The sequence below is a fragment of the Dendropsophus ebraccatus genome, chromosome 1, assembly GCF_027789765.1.
Source record: "Dendropsophus ebraccatus isolate aDenEbr1 chromosome 1, aDenEbr1.pat, whole genome shotgun sequence".
NCBI classification, from domain to species: Eukaryota; Metazoa; Chordata; class Amphibia; order Anura; family Hylidae; genus Dendropsophus; species Dendropsophus ebraccatus.
The window spans coordinates 66,565,144-66,591,822 of record NC_091454.1 but is presented as its reverse complement, the minus strand read 5'-3'; the positions used below and the strand labels follow the sequence as shown (position 1 = coordinate 66,591,822).

Below are 26,679 nucleotides of genomic sequence, written 5' to 3'. Positions count from 1 at the left end.
ATATATATATATATATATATAATTTTTATTTATATAGCGCCAACAGATTCCGCAGCACTTTACAATTCTGGGGGTACATACATAGACAAAAAATAGTCGTTGCAGAGATATAATATAATTTATTTATTTATATTTATTTTTGCAGCCCACCAAATTCAACCAATTAAAGCAGAAGGCCAATCAAAAATAAAAATAATGGGGTCATATAGCAAGTATTGTACAATTCAGAAATGATGGTATATGCTTCATGATACAAATATACTAACATATTACTCTATTTGTACCTTAGATGCCAACAACCATAACAGCTTTAGACCAGGAGGCGTAGCTAATCAGTCACTACAAGCTATATGATACTGAACAAAAGGAGGGTTCATGCATGCTTCATGTGAGTCTTATACACTACCCATAGAGGCTGAATGGAGAAAGCTCTACCATGAGGCCTATAAATGGACATGTGGTCTACCGCTCTTTAACACTTCTTTATGCTACAGTTTGTAGTCGATTTATATGTAATGACTTCATGAACATGTTAGATTCAGGGGCATCACAATTAACCATTTGTTGTACAAACGATGCTACTGATCTGATCTTTCTATTGCATGCCATTGAACAAAACACTAGAGGCTCATGTGACAGGAAAAGTCCATTTGAGAAAAAACAGACTCAAAGAAAAAGACAAAAACTTGCATAGCAGGTTACACTATGGCCCCTTCACTCCTGACCCCTGGGGGGCACAACATGTTATAGGTCACTTGATATTCCAAGTGAGCAAGCAAGAATAATGTAACCACTACTAAAACACATGCAGTAATTATACTATACCAATCACTTCTTTCATTGCACAATGTAAATAGACTGCAGGTTTGGACATTGCAAATTTCTTACAAAAATTTCTGTGGCTTAAAATCTGTCGCAAACATTTGAATGTGGATTTTCTACAGCAAGTATATGGTTTTCTCCAAACCTCCTCATATGAATAGGACCATCACAGAAGCTTCACCTGTATAGTGATGTGAATACATGGTATTAAGCATATTGCTCCCTTTAAGGCTAGGCTCACAGACAGTAAAATAAAAGCTAAATACGACTATATGTGTGAACAGGCAAAAAAAAAAATTGCCATTTTTTACAAAGGCAGATTGAAAATAATGAGCATCTTTATTATTTGGATAGTAATAATCAATTATAGCTATTATTGTATACAGTGTGTGCGTAGCTGGCCAATTTTTCTATTAACTTATAGAGTGCATTAATATATTGAAAAAACGTCTGTATTTTCACCCCCAAAATTACAGCCATTTTTTTGGTACTATTTTAGGCTATGTTCACACTATGTATGAGATAAGCCTCTGAAAAGATCATCCCGGCCACTACCGCAGTACAGGCTGGATGATCTTTAGCGCCGCATCAGTGCGTGCTCGCATCAGAACTCCCCACTGCACACAATGAAGCGAGCAGCCGGAGCCGCTCACTCCACTGTGCGCACTGACAGGGGTTTCTGCGGGCAGTTTTTTACGGCGCCGCTAGAGATCCCGGACGGAGTGTATACTATGTGTATAAACTCCAGATGGGATTCCCTGAGAAGGCAGCACTAAGTAAGTTCCGTGACTTACGTTGTGTAGACATAGCATAACTGCTTAATACAATGTATTTGGCATAAACTTATGTTCCCACGCAGTATTTTTGCCCAGTATTTTTGGTCAGTATTTTGCAACACTGAAAGGCTATTATCACACGCTGTTGAAAATGGCATCATTTAAAGGGAAGCTGTCACCCGGGACGTAGGTGCAGAGCCTGCCCGACCCCCCAGTGCAGCCCCCGATAATTACCCTTTCCTTCAAGTCCCGCTCCTGGAACCAGTCCCGGGACGAAGATATCCCCATCGGAAGGGGTGCGTGCGCGCTGCAGAGATGAGTCCGATGCCCATAGAGCATCGGACTCATCTCTGCTGATTAGCATACAGCACGCCATCAGCTTCGGGCACCGATATCTCTGTCCCGGGACCGGTTCCAGGAGCGGGACTTGCAGGAAGGGGTAAGTATCCAGGGCTGCACCGGGGGGTTGGGCGGACTCTGCGCCCGCGTCCCGGGTAACAGGTCCTCTTTAATAGCAAATAATTGCCTTTATTTTGAATGGTCGGCCATTAACTCAATTTTAACAGTGTGTGACCATAGCCTTTCTGTGTTTTCACTCCACCCCTGGTTTTGGTTGTAAAATACTGAGCAAAAATACTATGTTCACACAATGTATAGGCTATGTTCACACAACGTCAAAAATATTGAAAAGGCGGCCGATTTTCATATTTAAAATAATGTCCGTTTTTGCCGCGATTTAACTGACTGCTATGGCAATGCATTGAAGTCAATGGGAAGATGAAAGTCCAATGCACACAATGCATTGAATAACGGACGTTTCTGCCGCGGGTGTCAAAATAACGAACATGTTCATTATTTTTGGACATCTTTTGCAAATAGCGGACATTTTTTATTAGTACTTCACACACAGTTTTCCTTTAATCACTGTTCTGTCTCCGGTTTTACAATTAAATTCAATGGACATTTCTATTAAGACACACTCAAAGTTCAATTAGTAACCCAAGGTAAAATAATGTACAAACATCAGTCATTGCACTAGGGGGAGGCCAGGTTGCTAAATAACGTCCGTTATTTTAGACTCAAAATAACGGACGCATTTTGAACAGAGCTGAAAAAAAGTTGTGTGAAACTGTAAACATCTTTCCATGATAGTTTTCTCTGTTTGTTCCACTCCTGATTTTGGCTACAAATACTGACTAAAATAAGGACATAAAAGCTGACCAAAATACTGTGTGTGAACATAGACCTAGGTGTGGTTTTTAACCTCTAGGCTAGGGTTCACGCTGTGTTTTTGCTGTCCATTTAAAGGAAAAAAATAGTATGTAAAAATGAATGGTAAAAGCATATGTGGTTGTATGCCATCCTGCAGCATCAGTTTTCCATTGACTTACAATATAAGAGAACCTGATGTAAACGAATCTATTTCTTTTACATTTTAAAATATACACAAGATGTGGTTGACCATTTTTCTGTACATTAAAATTAATTGTTGTAAAACCGTGAAAAGGATGCAAAAACGCAGTGTAATCCCAGCCCTACTTACAGGTACACATTTATAATTCAAATTCCCAAGTTTGGTAACACACTGTTTTGCTTTCTCTGCATCATATTTTTTTTACATATTAGTCTGAGATTGACTATGTTCACACTAAGTTAAAAAAAAGGAGAAAATAACATCTGTTATTACTGCCTTTTGCATTGACGTCAATGTAGTGTATGTAACGGACGTTGGAGTCAAAATAATGATCATGACAATTATTCGCGGACGTGTTTTGCAAACAACAGAGGTTATTTTTTTAGTTGTTCACACACAGTTTTTTTTTCACCCTTTTTAAAATCAAATTTAATGGACTTTTCAATTAAAGACACACCCAAAGGACAATCAGTCCACCAAAACTAGAATAATGTACCATTGTAATAATGGGCATCTAAAGCTCAAAATGAGTGACAATCATTTAATCATTGACGTCGTTTAAGGATCAGTACTCTGTATACAGTGTACTCTGGTAGTTTCTTACTATATGAAGACCAAGCTAATGCAGCATGTCAATTCATTAAACTGCAATTACAACACAATCATACCAGAATGAGGCTATGTTCACACAACGTCAAAAATGGAGAAAAAACATCCGATTTCGCTATTTAAAAAAATGTCAGTTTTTGCCACAATTTAACTGACTGCAATGGCAATGCATTGGAGTCAATGGAAAGATGGACGTCCAATGCACACAATGCATTGAAAAACGGACGTTTTTGTCTTTTGCAAACAGCGAACGTTTTTATTAGTTGTTCACAGACAGTTCTTCTTTTGTCACAGTTCTTTCTCCGTTTTTACTATTAAATTCAATGGACTTTTAAATTAAGACACACCCAAAGTCCAATTTGTAACCCCACACTGAAATAATGTGCAAACACCAGTCATTGCACTAAGGGGAGGCCAGGCTGCTAAAAACGTCCGTTATTTTAGACACAAAATAATGGACGTCATTTTAAACGGAGCTGAAAAAACGTTGTGTGAACATAGCCTGAGAGGGTGTTCACAGATTCAGCTTTTTAAATGTAACAACTGAATACAAAGCTAAGAAGATATCATAAATGGAGAAATATGGACACATATAAACTAAAGCGTATCCTCTTTTCTAATCCATTCCTGGCTTTGTATTAATTGCAATTAAAAACCTGAGACTATGTTCACACACAGTAGTTCGGTTGGTATTATTAACCAAAACCAGGTTAAAAACACAGGGAGGCTCGCACACTGTATTTTTAGATGAAATAACGGCCATTATTTTATAATGGCAGATGTAAATAATGATAATTTTTAATAGTCGTCAAATAAAATAACGGTTATTTTTTTGCGTGTGACCATAGCCAGAAGGGGTAACTCTTTCCATCATATTTTTTCTCTGTGAGTTTCACTCTTGAATAATAAGTTATAATAGGTACCTTGGTTCATATAGTTGCATCTTGTACACAAGTTGGTTATGTATCCATGCCCAAAAAATATTCAGAATTCTTTTTCCATTCATGCTAAGCTTTATGTAATATGTTATTAAGCATTGGAAGGTGTAAACATTCATCAACCTGGGGTGAAACCTTAAGACCTAACTCTTTAGGTTTTACATGACCCTATATGGATTTGCATTCAATAAATGGAGATATAAGAATTGACCCTACAAAAATAATTTTCATATTTTTTTATAAAATCTTAAAGTTTTATAATATTTTTGCAGGAATTTTTTGGCAAATTTGTATCTATTCCTACATATGCATATACATACTGTACACAAGTGGCGTAAAATAAATGTTTATTTCTCACATATAATGACCTCAGTGCTCATCATTGAGTTTATTTCTCATGGGAAATTTTCAAGAATATTTAGCTCGGTATTCTATAAAGTATGCATTCTGAATGTATGCAAAAATACAACAACCAATACAATATTGCATTATGTTATTATTTACACAAACCAGACGTTAAAGCCTAATGTTAACTAAAGAAAAAAAAAGAAAGAAAATAATTTAATAAAAAGAAACAAAAAACAAATATTTACAACAAGATTTCAGCTGAATCCTCTTGTGATCAGTACCTATCACGTCATGCTCTAGGCCCGCTGGCACCAACAGTAACAGACCCGCTGTTCTGCCACACATCAAGCTATTGGCGGACCTGAGTGGTTAAAATACTACAGACATTTTTTATCTATAAAATAACCAACACCATTTTAAGTTATCTTTGCATTATATTAAATCTCTCATATCTCTATCATGGTTTATAGCTCAGTAAATTCCAAACTAAACTTGTTTGGATTTTAGAGTTTAAATGAGAACCTTCTAAGGCGTAAAATATCAAATACAGCGAGCAAATATCTAAAAAACAAAACCATCAGAAATTAATTTTCTTTATTTTTAGACTTTTTTACATTTTCCCAGTAGTAAGGTCAGTGTGACTCTTTGGGTGAATGTATTCAATGCTAAAGCCTCCTGGGATTAAATAAACCAAATGACACACTTGGATAATCTGTAAATATATTGGTGATACTAACAACTGAACACTACACAACATAAAAGATGTGGATCCTCTGTTTGCTGGTCCTGTCCAGCATGCCAAATTGTCCTTTGTTAATTTTCAGTTTTCAATCTCACACCAAGGGGTTAAAGTCTCATCTATTTAAAAGATGCTGGACAGATTTCTTTTTCAACGACGTTTCCAGTCTATATAGTCCATGCCACCATTTTGTTTAGTGCTTTTAGAATGGCCCCTAGCCAAGTTCTACCATGCTCGGATGCCATGGAGTGCAGATACACCGCTTGCTTGCTGAATGGGTGTCTGCACTGTGTTTAAGTCCCCCACACTAAAATTCATAAAGTTATTAGCAGCTGAGGTGGGTTGCATACTGGGCATGGATGAGTAGCTGCAGTTGTAGCTGCCACTGCAGGCTGGATTACTGTAGTTGGAGTAGGGGGGATAAGTGTTGTAACTGTAAGGATTAATACTGACATTATAAGGGGAATTGTAGGGAGAAGACTCTCCCAAACAAGGTTTGCCATCTCTCACCAGAACTGGGACAGCTATCCTCCTTGGGGGTGGGAGACCCACCATTTCCAAAGTCTGATCTTGTCTTTGTCTTTTGCATTTGTACCTTCTGTTCTGGAACCAGATTTTCACCTGTGTGGATGTGAGCTTCAAAACATTAGCTAAATGGTCTCTCTCAGGGGCTGACAGATATTTCTGCTGCTTAAATCTTCTTTCTAGTTCATAGACCTGGGCTTGTGAGAACAGTACCCTGGGCTTTCTTCTTTTTCTTTGCCTTGGTCTGTCTGGGTCTTCCAAGTCCCGCTTATCAGTCTCCAAATTTTTCTGCAAAGTGCAGAGATCTGTAAAAATAAAATATATATGTTAATTAAAGCATCTATCTATCTATCTATCTATCTATTTAACTATCTATTATCTATCTATCTATCTATCTATCTATTATCTATCTATCTATCTATCTATCTATCTATTTATCTATCTATCTATTTATCTATCTATTATCTATCTATCTATTTATCTATCTCCTATCTATCTATCTATCTATCTATCTATCTATCTATCTATCTATCGATCTATCTATCTATCTATTATCTATCTATCTATCTATCTATTATCTATCTATGTATCCATCTATGTATCTGTCATGTATTCTATTATGTATTTGAGTAGAGGTAAGAGGTGAATTGCATCAACCTAACTTTTAAGTACTTTGTTTTTAGCACTATGAACAGTGATCTTTAAAAAACAAAAACAAAAAAACTCTTTTTTAACCTTTTAAAACCAATAGGATCTAATTTTTTTGAATTCTAAAATAAATGCACAAATATTTTAAAAAATATTTAAAATATTTAAATTCTGTAGGATCCAGTGTGTTTCTATTTATTTATTAAAATAAATAAATAAATGAATAAATGGAAACTCATCCTTACTGAGAGGATGCAAACTCATCAAATTAACTAGTATCTTACAAAGAATCTGATCCATAACCATTACAAAAAGATGTAAAGGGGGGGGGGAATCTACATTTTCTATCATTTTCTATATAAACTTTTATACTATAGTAATAATAATAATAATAATAATAATAATAATTATTATTATTATTATTATTATATAAAATATATATGAATATTTTGCTAGGTTCAGTATTAGTAATAAACCAAAGTGACTTAAATCTGTTCAAAGATTTGATTATCGCATATATATATATATATATATATATATATATACACACACATCTGTGCATAAACGTACATAAACACTTCTATGACTATAAAACTGTAATAATTATAAGGCTGGGTTCATATACAGTGTTTTGGGCCTCATATTGATCAGTATTTTGGTCATTATTTTAAGCAAAACGTGGTTCCAAAAATAGGGAAAGGTGAAAATCTTTTCATTATAGTTTTTTTTATTCTGTGTGGGTTCAATTCCTTATTTTCGAAAAAATACTGACTGACTGACATACTAAAGTAATACACATAATATGTACTAGATCATTACAATATTTTGTTGATATTATTGTTACAATTATCCCATAAAGAAAAGCAAACTAGTGCCTGTCTGTATCATTATTTCAATTGTGTAATATTATTATTATTTTTGTAATAATGAACAGCTACAGTAGTATAATGCAGTAGTTTTGTGGTGTTATTATTTATACGTTTATATATAGTAATATAACCTAATAGAACACAATAGACACAGTCCCTTAATATACAGTGATCTATATTGTATGTGAGGTCTTTTATGCAGTGCAGACTATTCTCATCTGCTTGCTTATGTTCTCTTGCTGAATTACTTGGTGAATCTACATCATGGAGGAGAAAGACTGCCAGTGAAGTGTAGATAACCTTGAGCTTTTTGGGCTTCTATCGAACTATAACTGACTACTCCTGAAGCATTGAAGTTATTACATGGTGTATATGTCATAGCAGACTATAAAGGTGATTTATATTGGCTGATCATAGCTGGGAATCATAGACGTATAGAAGAACTGTCAGTGCTTGTAGGCTTTATCGATCTGATCAGGCCCCCTCCTACCCACACCATATTAGATTCCATCTCTTACCTTTCTTGTCTTCTTTGGGCTCCTTAGATGAATCCATTTCCATGTAGTTTTTGACAAAGAAGGATCCAGGGAAAGTAGAAGAGTCCTTATTGCTGTCCCTGTGAGGCAGCTCCTCAGTGAGCTCAGACAGGCAGGGGGTCCCTGGGTAGGACTCTTGTTTGAAGCTGGAGAGCATGCACGAAGAGGTGTCCAGCCTGGGGGAGATGTCCATGGTAGAGAGGCCACTCTGATGGTGCTCTAAGTTCAGAATGTCTTTGACAGAAAATGGAGTAGAAGTCATGGGGCTGGCAAACATCATGGCACCAACTCCAAATACAGACTCATGTACCCTCCCCAGAGCAGAGAACAAGAGAGGGGCCAAACAGTACCCTCCTATCCTAGAAGCAGCTCATTCCAAGCAGCAGTCCTCACCTAGTAAGTGCTGCTCAGGCTGGGGCATCACTCTCCATAAGGCTGCAGCAGGAGGGGGAGGGGCCAGGGCGCCCCCTGCTCCTCTCATTGGTCACACCCGTCCTGGTGACGCACTCACCCGCACATATAGCTCACCTAATATAGGCATCCAGCAAAACACAGACACTGCTTTTAAAGGGGCTGCTGACATACATCTCCATTAAAAGTTACTTTTCAGTACAAATATTGTATCCTTTTCAGTATTGCTGTTGTTTTATTGTTTCTATAGTTTTTACCATGCAATATGTCATTCAGGTTACAGGCCTATGTGTATTCTCATTGTCTGCACCATATCAGGGCTGTGTGGAAAAATGTATTTGGTTACTAGAAAGTGGAGGAAAAAAACTATATATATATATATATATATATATATATATATATATATATATATATATATATATATATATACCATTACTTCCTCACCTTTTATCAGAGCGCTATAAAATAGGGTCCTAATGAGTAATTGTATACATAACACTGGAGTGCAACAATCTATTCCTGAGTAAAGTGATCTATATCAGATTATTGTGGCAGCAAAGTGGTTATTAGCAGCCAAGTATCCCTTAGTAGTAGCAGTAATAGTAAACATATAGATAGTACTGCATTCCATTACCCCCAAAACATCTACATTTCAGGTTTATCTTTTTTTTCTGAATAAATAGAAGTTAATATGAATTAAATATTGAGAAATGAGAGAGATGGGGATATAGATCTATATAAATATGGTGTAGATCCTTGTCTGCTGTATGGATGATTGATTACATCGCTAGATAGATATTATTATCTCCCTTAGCAATAACATAGCTTGTATTATTATAATATGTACTTACAAACATTTCCAGTAGTGTATATAGTGTATATGAATAGTGGCCAATGATGCTACTACTACTACTACTACTCCTCCTCTCCTCAGTGGCCGCAGGTTTATTATCTCAGCCTGATCCTCGTGTAAAGTGGTAACATCCGATTCAATTAAAATTCTTGCGGAAAATGGATGATAATGCCCTGTAGTATTTGTTAGTGAATCAGGTTCCCTGTCATAGCCAAGGCTGACACTAACAGATGAGTGTGGACAGACGCCTGAAATATGGCTATTTAATGGAGAAAATGCAGCCATTATACCACCTACCTACCAGCACCTACCAAGGCTATTACTACTTCTGCAGAGCTGCACACACACACACACACACACACACACACTCTCTCTCTCTCTCTCTCTCTTTCTATTTCTCTCTCTCTTTACACAGATATTTATTTTGCATTGTTGTCTACTAAATGTATTATTATTTTTTTTAACTATAATTCAATCTTATAGACTTGACGTATTTTGTATTTATTTTGTAATATTATGAATTCTGAGTTCCTTCTATGTGTCATATATGAAGTATTTGCTGTGTAGTGTTTTGTACTTACGGTTTTATTGTAATTTATTCTAATAGTTATAATAACATTTTGTTTCCGTTTATGATGATGTCTGGTGTTATATATATATGTATATATATATATATATATATATATATATATATATATAGTACTTTTATGAGACCATTATACATACACAGAATATATATATATATATATATATATATATATATAAAACCATTATACATACACAGTAATATATATATATATATATATATATATATATATATATATATAAATATATATACACACACATATGTATATATAACCATTATACATACACAGTATATATATATATATATATATATATATATATATATATATAGCGCACAGTCATTTTGTAGGGTTGTGCATTTAGAATGTAATAGACGATTAAATACACATATATGTATTCATTCTAAATGTCGCAACATGCACTATATCATCATATGTAGAGTAATATTCTTCAATGAAGTATCGGGAATTCAGTCTATCCTCTTGGAGAGCTGTGATGAACCAGATAGAAGTGACAGATCATACCTCCTGTTCTCTGAAGGGCAATTCTGTTCAATGGAAATTGCGACAATTGGACTGATAGCAGAATGCGGATCTAGTATGAAAGAATGGAAGCTGAGAATTATCCATCCCAACCTGCACATCTGGGACTTTGGATACAATTGTATCTTCAGTCTGAAAAGATTCTACATCCCCTTGCAAACCCCAAATCCAGCTATAGACGAATATTGTGTGCAGTCTGCATGGCAAGGTTTCCAGTACTGACCTGATGCATAGTAATGGATGATAGCATCAATTGGAGCCTGGTCTGATACAGCAGCATTACTTTAGGTAAGTATTATGTTATATTAGTCCCTATAGTGTAGTACATAAAGACTACCTAGCTGATGACTCTCTATTTTGCTATTACTACATATTACTACACTACACATGCTTATAATAAGTGCACTAAATACAAGTAGTGTTGCCTCCTGTCATCTATTCTTCTGGCATCTGACTGCTCGGAATTATTGTACATCTTCCTCCATTCTAAAGTGTGGTTATATAGATGACTTCATTGTAAATCATCAGCTGCAGTACGTCATCATGGAAATGAATCATATGTATATGATGCATATATATGTAGAGAACCCTCAAGGCTATAAGCTATATACACACACGGCATGGCATCTCCTGCTTATTATCACCTATGGCACAAATAAGAAGAGCTCATATATAACAGAGGTAGGTGGCAATGGTTATTGGCATACTGTATTTATTGGCTTTTATTGTACATAAATACACAGCTGCACCAGATTGTAGTTACTCCTATCAAGTTTATCTCTAGATACTAAACAGTAATTATTAATTAGTTAATATACATGCATTCGGCTTTTCAGCAAAACAAAGGGAAAAAACACATTGGGGGAAATTTATCAAGGGCTTTGCGCCTATTTTTAGGTGATTAATTAGATTTTTCACCCATTTTTGGTCTAAGTTCTTTTTATGAACTAGTATTCGACAGGTGAATATTTTTTTAGATGTGACTTTTTAAAAAATTTGCCTGTTTTGAGTATTCACCAAAAAGTTTGCATAATCCGGGATTTGCCCCCAATTTATCATTTGCAACTTTTTTTAAAAAGTCGCACAAACAGTAGCAGGCTTATGTCTGGTCAGTATCAGGTGAATATGATTGCGCAATTTTTCCTTTTTATGACTTTTTCTGCGACTTTTTACTTACATTTACTTACTTACATACATTCATTATGGCAGAGCTAGATTTTAATAAATCTGTCACAAGATATTGGAACAAAATATACACTAATCCTCATTAGAATAGTCATACACATTAGACTCCTCAGTAAATGTTCCCCATTTTACTCTAGGTATGATGTTTTAGTAACTGTCTTTCTTATCCATCCAAACAAATGACATATTTGTTTTCATTCTTTTAAAGCAGAATGCAGAATAAAGGCTGTGCTGGGATTGGTTGCTTCTCTTTTAGACAAATGCATAAAAATCTCCTATATTCAGGCTTGGCATATGTGTTACAGAAATTTCTGCAGGTTGTTTTCGCAGCACAAACCTGATTTCTTTAAGCCCCAATTAGTTTAATGGCACTCAATGTGCAACAAATTTGTAAATGTGAACATACCCCAAAGTTCCCTTGTTGAGTGCTTCTTGGGTGGCACTTTTAAATCATTTTTAAAAGCATTTTTTAAGTCATTTTCCAAATTCTATAGAGAACCCTATGTGAAAATGCCTTTAAAACTCCATCTGTACAGCATGCTGCGTTTTGGAAAGGAAAACAAAACGCTGGTAACACTGTGCTCCAAAAAATTTCTGGTGCGCTTCAAGCAAACTAATAGTTGGTCTAAATTAGAGTACACAGATTTGTGACAGATTTATCAAACAAACTGTTCCAAATTAATAAAACTGACACATTTGGAGACTGCCTACTGCTATTAAAAGTTTTAGGACATCTAGTTTAATGCTCTTATGGTTTGTAGTGCATTTCCCAGAAATTTTACCAAAAACACTATGCAGGGAGTTTATAAGGACCAGCATTTCTTACGCCTGTCTTTATAAAAAGTGTACTGGCTTGCAATGTACCACATTTTTGAAGAGTGGCTGCCTATACCACTGCCTATACCACTAACTAAATCTACTGGCTGGTATAGCTTTCTGCTACAATTTATGGCAGTTTCTGCCATAAACCCTTCACACCAAATGACGTAGACATTCTAAAAAGGGGCGAGTGCAGTGTACTGTCAAAAGCTGCAAATTTTTACATAACACTAGGGTTTATATAAAAATGTACACTTTTTTATGCCAGAAAACCCCCATACACTGTTGATCAATTCCCTCCTATGTAATAAAAAGTAATGAAGCTAGATGTTTAGTGATGGTCAATAAAGAAACAATAAATGCACTACAAACAATGATTTTATGTAGAATTTTTCTTCACTTGTGGTCATTGGCAACCATTCCCCCCCCAAACAGTATGCTATTGATAGGTGTTTTTCCCCCCTATAGAGAGCTCATAATTTTTTTTTTTAACTTCTGTGTGTTAATGTGTGTGGTGCTTTTTCATTACATTTTTCTGTTGTGTTTTTCACAAGAGGAATCCTTAAAGTGTCACTGTCATCATAAAAAAACCCAAAAAACCTTTGACATCTGTCAGAGAGAAATATCAAAAGTTTTGATCAATCTGGGTCCTGGAGTTCAGGCCCTGAACAATTGTGCAAATGAGTGGGGAGAGGACCACGCTACCGCACAGCCTGCTCCCTGCTCTGTCACATAAAAAAGTCGCTCATAGACTTGAGTTCGATTGATCGCGTAAAACTTGAGCGCGGTCTTCTCCTGGCTCTCGCGATTTGTCAGGGTCTGACCCGGACCAATCAAAACTTTTCACATGTCTCTCTTATCCTTCTGAAACATGCATGGTGGACCTGTGGACCTACAGCTGTTGCAAAACTACAATTCCCATCATACCTGGATAGCCAAAGCTTTAGCTTTGTTCAGACATGATGGGAATTCTAGTTTTTCAACAGCTGGAGGGCAACAGGTTCACCATCCCTAATATTGAAGTGCTGCCTTTATTACTGAACATTACTCTGGGCAGTTTTGGATCAGCCTTGTAGGTGTGCTACACCCCTCACAGTATATTCACACTTGGCAAATTTGTTGCAGACCATTTCTGGGACTAAATAAGGCTTACAGAAAATGATATATGTGCGCAGAAACAGACCCATTCAGATTTCTGGAATAGATTTATCATACCGAAATTTCTGCCATTTGAAGATACAGTGAAGCCTGGTGTGTATTGAATTCCTGCTTTTGGACCATCACTGTGTCACCATATAAATAATGGATTATGCACAAGCCAAAAAGACAGAAATGGCTGCACATAAATAATGGATTATGATAATGACACTTTGTATTTATACCAAAAGGCTAGGTATATGACTATATTGTCCTCTTCCTGTCCTATAGAGAAAAGCAACCCTGCAAGTCTAATGTATAGTACTAACTGGTAGCATTAATAGTAGTTGTGATAATATTATCAATACATATAATAATATAATGTTGTTGCATCCATGGTTGACCTTGAGGTGAGAGGGTTAATATCTTAAGCCTGTTAATTGCATGGTAATTTATGTGAAGAATATCCCAAGCTGAAGCCTGAAGTGACCTGGGCCAAGAAGAGAAACCAGACTATTTATCTGATTATCTATGAGGCTGTGCTTTCAGGTAGTGGGATAAATTGAAAGATAAGCCTAACAGTGATTAGGAATGTCATTAATGCTTTCACAGACATGCAATGGAGACAGGCAGCTTTATCCTCAGTTTTATCTTCAACAATGCGTCACTTTTAATACTGTATTTTAGAAACAAATGGAGGGGCTTGTCTGAGACCTTTGCTTTGTGTATATATTTTTCATGCAGTGGGAGTCCATGGCTTAGACCCCTGACAAATGAACATTACCACTTTTTTGGATTTCTGTATCAACAAAAGTGCAGTACTGGGGCAATAATTGGTGAAAAAGCAAACAGTGAGGGAAGAGAGAGGGGTCTGCTCTCAATCAGCTTGACATGATACAGTGAGATCCAGAGAAAGAAAACCCTCCGTTTCCGGGTTGTCTTCCAGTCATGCAGTTTGGAGATGCATCGGCATGAGTATTCATCACATATTAAGGTTACACTACTGTCATGTACATCTTTTGGATCCTATACAGACTGATGCTATAGAATCTATAGCAATAGTTGTTTTTTTGTGCTTGTACACTGGTGAACCAATGGGCAACATGGACAGTTTTCCTTTTAGATGGGTATGACAGAGGTCCTAGTCTTTGGGAGTTACATGGTTTTTCATCTCAAGATCAATGAATAAGGATTGTAAAACGAATCAGATACCACATACCATTTGTTTATTCTCTTCTCACACATACACCACACATACAATTATTGTGGTAGTTTTAATTGCAATTCTATAAACCATGGTCAGGAATGGTTCCAAAAAGAAGGAAAGTTAATAGAGGAAGACTAACATCTCTCTCCTTATAGCTACCTCCAATAGGTGGCACTCGAGAGACAGCCTTATTCCTTCTTGTGGGAGAGCTAATTTGCATCCCTTTTATTCCCAGGGAGCATTGCTGGTCTGTAAATCTCCATACGTCAGCTGTCAGTAACCGCAAGGAGAAACACTACCCCCTTTTTGTAGGATAATCCCTTGTCAAAACTACTATTTCTCAGTTGATAACTTACAAGTAAGCAACCTCAAATTGGTGGTGCTAGAAGGACTGCCCTATTCCTTGTGGAACACAGCTGATTTGAATGTCTAATTTTAATAGTACCTGTATGCTGGTCTTACAGAAATCCCCACCCCTATACCCCATATGGATTTTCTAAGAGGTAAATGCTGCAACAGGGCAGGTGCAGCAATCTGCGTCTGCTCTGGAGCATGCATAGATTTCTGTCTGCTAACAGGCGTAAATCATGATAAATCAGCCTGCTTGATTGGGGAGGAGAGGTCGCCGCAGGGCAGTGAGGGGGCCTGGTGTGAATGTAAGATGGTGGTGGTGATGAAATTGCCCTTGCTGTCTGCATTGATCTTTTAAATGGGCACTGTCATTAAAGTGGTAGTGCAGTGCTAATCATTTATTCACAAAATAACACACATTACAAAGTTATACAACTTTGTAATGTATGTTATGTATGTGAATGGCCCCCTTCCCTGTGTTTCCCCCCACCCACGCTAGACCCGGAAGTGTGGGTGCATTATACTTACCACATTCATGTCGACCCCCGTCCGCAATCTTGTGACAATAACGTTGTCTTCAGGGGGCCGGCCGAACCGCTCCATCTGTCCCTCATGCCCTCCCCCCTATGCCGCATCACCAGCTGCTCAGCCGCGATTGGCTGATGACGCGCCAGAGGGGGCCGACATGAGGGACGGATGGAGCGGTCCGGCGGGCCTCCCGAAGACGATGTTGTAACAAGATTGCGGACGGGGGTCGACACGAATGTGGTAAGTATAATGCACCAACACTTCCGGGTCTAGCGTGGGTGGGGGGAAACACAGGGAAGGGGGCCATTCACATACATAACACACATTAAACTTTTCAGAGAGACATGTCATGGAAGAGGTAAGCCTCAGCTAGACAGCTGTGGTGGCAGCTTATTTCTTTGAAAACAAAGGGGCCGTAAAATTCCATCATGCCTGACCCCTTTCTCCACTGAAAGATTTGGAAGGCCCACATATACTTTATACTGTGGTTATCATCAGTCCCAAGTCCATCAGTCCATAAGGACCTTTCCTCTTGCATGATGTGTCATGGTAACATAGAGAGTTATCTTCAATTGTCACTGTCGATATAACTTTCAAAATCTAAATTAACAGTAGATGTGAAATAAAGCAAGTTTGCAATTTAAATTACATTTACATTTACAGATCTATACTTATTTGTATCCAGGTCCAGTCTCCTTAAGCTTTTTAGACTTGTGCTGTTTGAAAAAAAGAGACTAAACACATGAAGTCCTAGCCAGTACAGAGTATCACAGCTTAATGTGTCCATCAATCACATGATTGCCTTCTCTGTGCGCGCTCAGATGGCCGGTACTTCCTGTGTCACAGGCTACTTTTCTTAAAAGTACAAGAGTTGACACCACACAGTAATGTTAAAACCTCCAAAATCACAAACTATCACTCGTGGTGGTGGAAGCAAGTGAAGCCATATACATCTCTTTTCGGCCTTTTGGCTAATATCAAGTGTAGTATCCAGGGGCGGACTGGGCCACCGGGGGACCGGGGAAACCCCCGGTGGGCCCCAAGCAGGAGTAGGCCCCGCCCCCAGTCAGGGAGCACGGTCCCCCCGCATCGGGGGCCCCCGTGCTCCTGGGGGGCCCACTCAGCCGCCGGCACCTTCCCTTCCTTGTGATCGCAAGCTTGCGATCACAAGGGTGCTGCCGCCGCCGCCGCCCCGACAGATGAGCAGCTGCTGGTCCCGGCAGCGCCATCACCACTGAGCTCTGTGCGGCTGCTAGGACTTCCGGTTCACGTAGCGCATACCGGAAGTCCCAGCCGCTGCGGCGCGCACGGAGCTCAGTGTTGATGGCGCTGTCCAGGACCAGGAGCTGCTCGTCTGTCGGGGAACAGAGGAGAAGAGACCAACGACGGGGGAGCGTGTTGACAGGTGAGTTGAGTTTCGGTTTTGTTTTTTTTTATCATAGGGGGAGATGGACAACATGAGGGGGGTGGGGGAGATGGACAACATGAGGGGAGGGGAGAGATGGACAACATGAGGGGAGGGGAGAGATGGACAACATGAGGGGGGTGGGGGAGAGATGGACAACATGAGGGGGGTGGGGGAGAGATGGACAACATGAGGGGGGTGGGGGAGAGATGGACAACATGAGGGGGGAGAGATGGACAACATGAGAGGGGGGGAGATGGACAACATGAGGGGGCAGAGATAGACAACATGGGGGGGGAGATGGACAACATGGGGGGGGAGATGGACAACATGAGGGGGCAGAGATAGACAACATGGGGGGGGAGATGGACAACATGGGGGGGGAGATGGACAACATGAGAGGGGAGATGGACAACATGGGGGGGGAGATGGACAACATGAGAGGGGAGATGGACAACATGGGGGGGGAGATGGACAACATGAGGGGGGGAGATGGACAACATGGGGGGGGGAGATGGACAACATGAGAGGGGAGATGGACAACATGGGGGGGAGATGGACAACATGAGGGAGAGATGGACAACATGGGGGGGGGGAGATGGACAACATGAGGGAGAGATGGACAACATGGGGGGGGAGATGGACAACATGAGGGAGAGATGGACAACATGGGGGGGGGGAGAGATGGACAACATGAGGGGGCAGAGATAGACAACATGGGGGGGGAGATGGACAACATGGGGGGGGGGGAGATGGACAACATGGGGGGGGGAGATGGACAACATGGGGGGAGATGGACAACATGGGGGGAGATGGACAACATGGGGGGAGATGGACAACATGAGGGAGAGATGGACAACATGGGGGGGGGAGAGATGGACAACATGAGGGGGCAGAGATAGACAACATGGGGGGAGATGGACAACATGAGGGGGCTATAGGGGGGAGATGGACAACATGAGGGGGCTATAGGGGGGAGATGGACAACATGAGGGGGCTATAGGGGGGGTGGACAACATGAGGGGGCTATAGGGGGGGATGGACAACATGAGGGGGCTATAGGGGGGGTGGACAACATGAGGGGGCTATAGGGGGGGGTGGACAACATGAGGGGGCTATAGGGGGGATGGACAACATGAGGGGGCTATAGGAGGGAGATGGACAACATGAGGGGGCTATAGGGGGGAGATGGACAACATGAGGGGGCTATAGGGGGGAGATGGACAACATGAGGGGGCTATAGGGGGGAGATGGACAACATGAGGGGGCTATAGGGGGGAGATGGACAACATGAGCGGGCTATAGGGGGGAGATGGACAACATGAGGGGGCTATAGGGGGAGATGGACAACATGAGGGGGCTATAGGGGGGGTGGACAACATGAGGGGGCTATAGGGGGGGGATGGACAACATGAGGGGGCTATAGGGGGGGTGGACAACATGAGGGGCTATAGGGGGGGATGGACAACATGAGGGGGCTATAGGGGGGGATGGACAACATGAGGGGGCTATGGGGGGGATGGACAACATGAGGGGGCTATAGGGGGAGATGGACAACATGAGAGGGCTATAGTGGAAATGGAAAACATGAGGGGGCTATGGGGGGGATGGACAACATGAGGGGGCTATGGGGAGATGGAAAACATGAGGGGGCTATGGGGAGATGGAAAACATGAGGGGGCTATGGGGGGTTGGACAACATTAGGGGGCAATGGACAACATGAGGGGGCTATTACTGAGGAATCGACAACATGAGGGGGCCATATGGGGTGAATGGACATGAGGATATCTATATTGAAGAAGGACAACTTGAGGGGGCTATATATATGGGGATGGACAGCATAAGGGGGGTACCTATATGGGGGATGGACAATATGGGGTGCCATTTATAAGGGGGACAACAGAGGGGGGACCATATACTGTAAGGGATATATATAGATATATATATAGAGTGAGGGCGTACAGGGGCCAATACAGATGTGCAGTTTGTAGAGAGATGAGGATGGTGACATAGTGAGGAGCCTAATATGTCTGTCTGGCAGATTCTGTGGATTCGTGGCTCATAGAAGTTCTCATTATGGCCCAGGACGGATGGAGAAGATGAAAAGGGAAGAACTCCGATCAGAAAAGACGTCCCCTGTGAGTCACCTGATATATTTGCACTGTAATGTATATGGTGTATAGAACCTGTGTAGAGCTGTGTCTACCTCTATATGACTGGATGAGGTGATGGTGATCTGTGTACAGTGAATCTTATTCAGTAGCAGTGGTGGTGTTAGTCAGTATGTGGTGGTATTAGTCAGTAGCAGTGGTGGCGTTAGTCAGTATGTGGTGGTATTTGTCAGTATGTGGTGGTATTTGTTGCTTGTAATCCGGTACTGTTTTTTATTGTTCTTAGTATACTAGATTTGGTCAGTAACAATATAGGGATGGTATTGGTTGTGGTGTGGCGGTAATATTTTCCCCTTGTATACTGGTATTATTGGTATACAGGATTTGATCAGTAACAGTATGGCGGTAATATGTATGGTGATAATATTTCCCTCTGATATACTGGTATTATTAGTAATATCACTCTCAGTATACAGGATCTGGTCAGTAACAGTATGGCGGTAATTGTGGCGGTAATATGTATGGTGATAATATTTCCCGAATATATAATGGTATTATTGGTAAAATCAGTCTCAGTATACAGGATCTGGTCAGTAATAGTATGGCGGTAATATGTGTGGGGATATTTGCTCTTTATATACTGGTGTCATTGGTAGCTGTATGACTTTTGTATCTAAGTATACAGTGTTATCATACAAAGGAAATTGTCTTATAGCCCAATTACACCGGCCAATTATAGGTAACAAGCGCTCCTAGGAAGCCCCATGTAAAAGTGTCAGAGATCAGCTGACAAGCAAATGCCCCATAGTCGGCTGATTTGATCTTTTGTGCGGCTGTAATAATCATTGCTGTCGGCCGCACATCTGTGTATATTCCTGCCCTGCTGATTAGCAATCGTTTGCACCCCCATACTGCCCCAAATCACGCCGTGTAACTGGACCCTTATTAATGTTACCATAGATAAGTATGGTGGCTGAAGGGTGGGCCCTAAGAATGATTTCCCCTGGTGGGCCCAAGGCACTCCAGTCCGACACTGGTAGTATCTGTTCTTATCAGTCTGATATCTGATACATCCCCTATCTAGGGACCATTTGTTGAGTGGATTTTTGAAGCAGGGAGATGGAAGAGGAGATTGTTCTGTCCTCTTCAGGCATTGACCTTGTTTTCCAATGCTTCCAGGTTCAGTGCACCAAAAAAAAAAAAAAAAAGTGAAGCCAAATACATACCATTTAGGGATTGGCCGAACCTGCCGAGGTTCGGGTTCGTATGAACCCGAACGTTTGACAGCAGATTCCCGCTGTCTGCCCGCTCCGTGGAGCGGGCAGATACAGCGGGAGGAACACCTGGAAAACTGGGATACAGCCTATGGCTATGGCTGTATCCCAGTTTTCCAGGCGGTCCTCCCGCTGGATCTGCTGCTCCACGGAGCGGGCAGACAGCGGGAATCATTACCGAGGGTTCAGGTTCGTACGAACCCGAACCGAACTCGGTTCGGACCACCCCTAATCCCATTGCAATATATATAGAAAGAATGCAGTAATAATCAATCAATACAAAGTAAATTCGGTTACAAACGGTTCCTATTAGTGCAATATAATAAAGTGTCACAATGCAGAAAAGTGCAAAAAAGTATTTTCAAGTAACCAAAGTTCAAGTGTCAAAACAAAGAATATTACAATCAAGTAAACTTCCGACTCATGGATGTTTGGCCTAAGACCTCACACGTTCAAGCTACAAAGACTTCCTTAGACTGCTTTTCTGACACTAACAACGCTGAGCTGCTAGAAAAGCAGTCTGTGATAAGCAGTAGTTTTCAATTCAAATACGGCTGATAATCGCTTTGTGAAATAGGGCCTTAAATGGGCCACACGAATGATCAAGTGGCCACTTATGCGGGCCAGCCACACAATTGATTGAGCTACAGTATGTAAAGGCTCCATAAATAGGCAACAATCTTGCTGATCAGTGCATGTTTGCTGCCATCTGTTTGCTGTCCAGGCTGCCATCTAAAATGCAGTCTATGGCTTTGTTCTTCCAACTTCTTTTCTTGGCCATTTGTGTTGAAATAACGTCCGTCATTTGTACAATAAAAGACAACATTATGAAATAATGCCTGTTATTTGGACTCAAACAGCCAAAAAAAGACGTTGTTGGAACATAGCCTAAAAGTCATTTGTGTACATAAGTATTTAAAAAACAAAAACAGCATTAATAGCTAGGGCAGCTTGTTGGTCTCAGAAGATTCAATATCTGACCAAATGACTGAGATCCTTAAACTGCTCTTGAATAGACTTAGGACTGGCAAGGAATAATAAGCAGTTAAGAAGTAGGCAAGATTTATGCTACTGCAAAGTACTTATAAAGGACTCCTCCCCAACTTCCCATATCAACACTTAACATTCATCACCATTTCTGAAAGGACTTCCACTTCCTCAGATTCTGTCACATTTATATACGTGAACTGTGTCAGCTGGATTTGTTTCTGGAGATTGTTGAGGACAACCTCCCAGCATTGAGGTTCAGGTCCTCCTTCCTCCAAGAAGCCTGGAGAACTTGTATTCTGTGTATGCTTTGAAAGCAGCCTTGATATATTACAAGAGTCCGCTGTTAGTAAAGGATTAAAAGTAAATGAAAACAAGACAGCAATGAGGATTCTCCACTTGTGTTTTATCTCAGAATCAATGTAGAGGTGTGGTCTGTTAAGCAATGTCATTGCATGGAAGGCTGCTAGATAAGGAAGGCCAGGATTGAACACTTGTACATGGATGATCTGAAAACAAAAGGTGTCTACTTAAACTGTGCTATAAGAGAGAACCCTCTGACCCAGTGAAAACATGTAGCAAAATAGCAGCCTGTGGCTTGTAGATATGGAGTGGATACAAAACACAAATGTTTGTGCCAGAATTATAAAAAAAAATGGTCAAAAAGAGTAGAATTTTGCACTTTGACAGGACTGGGGGCTTAGAAAAAAAAGTACTTTTGCAAAAAACAGGGTGGGGCTTAAATGTGGCATAACTGTGTCAAATACTAAGCCAAATTATATGGTTGATAGTTAAAAATTATGTCCGTAATTTTGAGTCTAAAATTACGCATGTCTTTTAGCAGCCTGGCCTCCCCGTGCAATGACGGCTGCTGGTACATTATTCTAGTTTGGGGTGAATAATTGGCCTTTGGTTGAGTCTTAATTCAAAAGTACATTAAATTTAATAGTAAAAACGGAGAAAGAACGGTGACAAAAGAAAAACTGTGTGTGAACAACTAATAAAAATGTCAGCGGTTTGCAAAAAACGTCAGAAAATAATGAACATGAACATTATTTTCATGTCCGTGGTAATAATATCCGTTATTCAATGCATTGAGTGCATTGGACGTCCGACTTTCCATTGACTTCAATGCATTGCTATTGCAGTCAGTTAAATCACGGGCAAAAATGGACATTATTTTACATTGCAAAAGCGTCCGCCTTTTCTCTATTGTTGACGTTGTGTGAACATAGCCAGGCAGTTTAAAAGGGTAAAAAAAGTGTTTTTAAATCAACTGGTAGCAGAAAGTTATACAGACTTCTAACTTACTACTCTTTAAAAATCTCAAGCCTTCCAGTGCTTATCAGATTGCATATCAGCAATCTGATATGGTGCTCTCTGCTGCCACCTCTGTCCATGTCATGCATGGAACTGTCTAAAGCAGGAGAGGTTTTCTATGGGAATTTTGTAATGCTTTGGGCAGTTCCTGTCAGGGACAAAGGAGACAGCAGAGAGCACTTTGTCAGACGGAAAAGAATAAACTGGCAGGCAGCTTAAGGGTTAATCCACAATTTTTCACACACAACACTGAGGTTAATGCATAGCTATGAATTAGTATGCAAAAATTTTTAGAGTAGTAAAAGTCAGTTAGGACAGCCTCCTTCTGCCTTGCAGAGACAGGAATTGGAGGAGTTTGAGTAGAGCAGCGGCAGAATGAGGATTCTTACGATGAAATGACACTGTCCACATATGAACTGAAGGGATTTTAGAGCAGAAAGAAGACACAGACAAGTTTTATACAGGTATATATTGAATGTGAGGTATATTATATATAATCACTTTAAGTCCAGAAAAACTTTATAGAGGTTTGTTCTATAGTGGCCTCTTCAGTCAGCATTGCTCTGGGCTTCCGGCTGGGCCTACGGACCAGTAAATGCCCAAGCTACCATCAATACCTGCCCAGCACAGAGCAGATTGCAGCCCATTGTGAGAACATAACTTAAGGGACACTACTGGGAGCCAAACTGCATGGTAACCAACACCTCAGAGAAAGAGAGAAACACCAGGGATAACATATACTAACCCTTTTACTACAACAAATGATCAGAACTACATTAAGAAATTGTGCCTTCATTTTGCTGCATGATGTTACTGTGAAATAAAGAAATGTTTCATCTATCCTTGACTCCCAGTGTTTGGCTTTCCTGCAGAACATTACAAAGGACACCCTAACTTTCATCAAACTTATATTGCCACCCCTCATCACTGGTGAAGACCACAGGATTGTAATAGAGACTTGCGAAACTCTAAAGCTTGTGACAGAACTCTGTGCTGTGGTGCACTGCATGGCCTGACCATCCTACAAGTCTCCGCTCCATCTGTTGTTGCAGCTTATGCCCCCCCTGGGTAGGTCACTGCACTGCTTCTTTCATATACACTCAGATTACCTTCATTAATGGACACATATTTTCTATTTTAATGCACAATAAACTCTTCTGTAGAGGACTCTAGGTGTCCAGTGACTTTAATTGAGTCCTGTGGTTTTCTAAGAGGTGGTTACTGCTGATAGATGTTAAAGTGAATCTGAGTGGGACATGAGACTTGGAGATACTTTTAGTAAATTAACAGCTAATATATAACTCAAAAGTGTATACATCTGAGGATTAAAGGTTATTCCAATTTGTATGATACAGTAGTGTTTCCATACTGTTTGCCACTAGAATTGAGCGAATTTACAGTTGTAACGAAGCAAAGTGCTTCATTTTGTCTGCAATCTACTTATCAGTCTACTGCCGTTAACTCAGTACCATTCCATGCTGCTTCTCCCTGGGTGCTGGGAAAAGCTGGATCCAGTCTTGGGAAACTTCTTTCTCTCAGTGCGAGCAAATAAGGATCCTTTTACACTTGACGACCTTCAACCCTCGGGAACCGCAAACGAGCGACGATACCTCCTTTACAAGACACGATTAATTACATATGCACAAAAAGGTAGCACATCACAGAAATACTTTATTATGACAATATCAAAAGTACAGAAGATACAATAAATTATGCAGGGGTAAAGCAATAAGGGAGACAAACCCCAAACACTACCCTACATTAAAAACACTTAAAATATCAACATGAGGCCTGCCGGCGTACCAGCAAGGTCTAACAACCACACTGACCCCTGGACCATATAAATCCTGAACCAAACTGTCTAAACAGAGTCCCTATGACATATCAAATCAAGAAAAATTATAAGTATGGACATAAGGCAGGAAAGTGAAACCTATCAACATGTACAGTCCAAGAATGAAAGCGGGTCAGATAGGCAATTTTAAGGAATGTTTATTTTCTGTAAAAGGTTTTATTTTTTTACGAGCCATCAATTAATATAAAAGTTTTACAAGTTGCATATGGTTTTAATCGTACCAACTTGAGGAACATATATAACGTGTCAGTTTTTCCATAGGATACACGGTGTAAAAACGAAGCCCCGCCAAATAAAAAGAATGGCATTTTTTTTTTCTGGTTTCGCAGCATATTTTATGCAAAAAATCAGCCTATCATTGCAAAGTACAATTAGTGACGCAAAAAATAAGGGCTCATGTGGGTCCGTAGGTGTAAAAATGCAACTGCTATGGCCTTATATACACAAGGAGGAAAAAACGAAAACACAAAAACGTAAATTAGCCCGGTCCTTAAGGGGTTAAAAAAATTAAAGGTGGAATCTGATTGGTTGCTTGGGGCAACTAAGACAATTATACTTTACACCAGTTTGATAAATCTCCCCCTAAAGGTACAAAACATCAGATAAATCTTAGAAACTTTTATACTAAAGTGGTTGAAGAAATCAATGAGCTGAATATGCTTCTCTGTGTCAGGGCAGAACATTACAGCTAAGGATCTATGCTCCTAGAAGCTAAAATGACACAAAAATGTAATGCTGTTTGGATAAAAGAAGTACAGAAGGAATACAGAGGACTTTCATCGGTATGAAATACAAAATGAAAACATGAGAATAGAGCCAGAGAAGAAGGAAAAGTTGAATTCCACTGGAAGAAAGTTTGTTGTGAATTGGCTTTAAATGAGAAACAGCTGGAGTCATCTGTGGTCCAGGAATTTTTTACTGCTGGCAGGATGGGCATTCCAGGAACATACAAGACCGCCACAGGTTGCACCAATATCATGTATTTGGGGGAAGAGTAAGGGCCCTATTCCACCGGACGATTATCGTTCAGATTATCGTTAAATCGTTCGAATCTAAACGATAATCGTTCGGTTGAAATGCAGTAACGATTAACGACCGAACGAGAAATCGTTGATCGCTTTATAAGACCTGGACCTATTTTTATCGTTGCTCGTTCGCAAAACGTTCGCAAATCGTTCGCATTGAATAAGACATCGTTCGGTCGTTCACAATAGATACGAACGCAATAGCGAAGAAATACGGAAGAAGAAACGATCGCAATTACGATCATAAGTAACGATTATCGTTCCATGGAAATGAGTGAACGTTTTCAGGTCTTTCGCAATAGCGGTCGTTTGAGATCGTTAATCGTTAACGATTATGCTAACGATAATCATCCGGTGGAATAGGGCCCTAAGAAAACCATTTGGTGCAATCCAAGCATGCCAGTTATTTTATCCCACATGATATGCAAATATTACTGAGAAGAGGTGCCATCAATGTAGAGGATGCAAAGCAGCTGTATCCGAGCACTGTTAACAGGCAACAATTGTGGTAATGTGTAATTGTTTGCTTTCAGTCATCTCAAAGAACACTTGGATTCCTGGCTTTAGGACTGCATCAGCACCCAGAAGCTTCAAGGTTAGGTTAGTAAATAATGAATACTCTTTTAATGGATGTGAGGTCTCCTAAAAGTTACCTGGTGCTGCCTGCCTCTTCTCTAGGCTCCTGGGCAGTCCCCTGCTGCTAATATACAAGAAAGAGGACAGAGGAATATAGGGTATAGTAAGTAAGGCACACTCGTTATAATAAAGTTATAAAAAAATAGCTTTACCGGCTACAAAGAGTTAAACACATCTAAAATCAGGACACGGCAACGGCATGTTTACACTTAGTCCCATCCCA

The 26,679-nt window shown here is 39.8% G+C and overlaps 1 protein-coding gene and 1 non-coding gene across 2 annotated transcripts; one reads left to right on the top strand and one right to left on the bottom strand.

Annotated features, from left to right (window-relative positions):
• Positions 1-4,871: 4,871 nt before the first annotated feature.
• Positions 4,872-8,608, bottom strand: NKX2-5 (NK2 homeobox 5). The gene is made up of 2 exons (XM_069955027.1): positions 8,207-8,608; positions 4,872-6,476 (listed from the first exon to the last, which is right to left on the bottom strand). Exons 1-2 carry the CDS (start codon positions 8,502-8,504, stop codon positions 5,872-5,874), a joined length of 903 nt encoding a protein of 300 aa, XP_069811128.1. The 5' UTR covers positions 8,505-8,608; the 3' UTR covers positions 4,872-5,871.
• Positions 8,609-20,355: 11,747 nt separating this feature from the next.
• LOC138780411 (U2 spliceosomal RNA) lies at positions 20,356-20,554 on the top strand. The gene has a single exon (XR_011361272.1). It is a non-coding gene; the product is annotated as a U2 spliceosomal RNA (small nuclear RNA).
• The last annotated feature ends 6,125 nt before the right edge of the window (positions 20,555-26,679 follow it).

What these genes read in the sequence shown, in the direction of transcription:
- NKX2-5 (XM_069955027.1), bottom strand. Translation starts at nt 8,504, where the DNA reads ATGATGTTTGCCAGCCCCATGACTTCTACTCCATTTTCTGTCAAAGAC. An exon ending in GCCCAAAGAAGACAAGAAAG is followed by an intron (nt 6,477 to 8,206) that starts GTAAGAGATGGA and finishes TTATTTTTACAG; the next exon opens with ATCTCTGCACTTTGCAGAAA.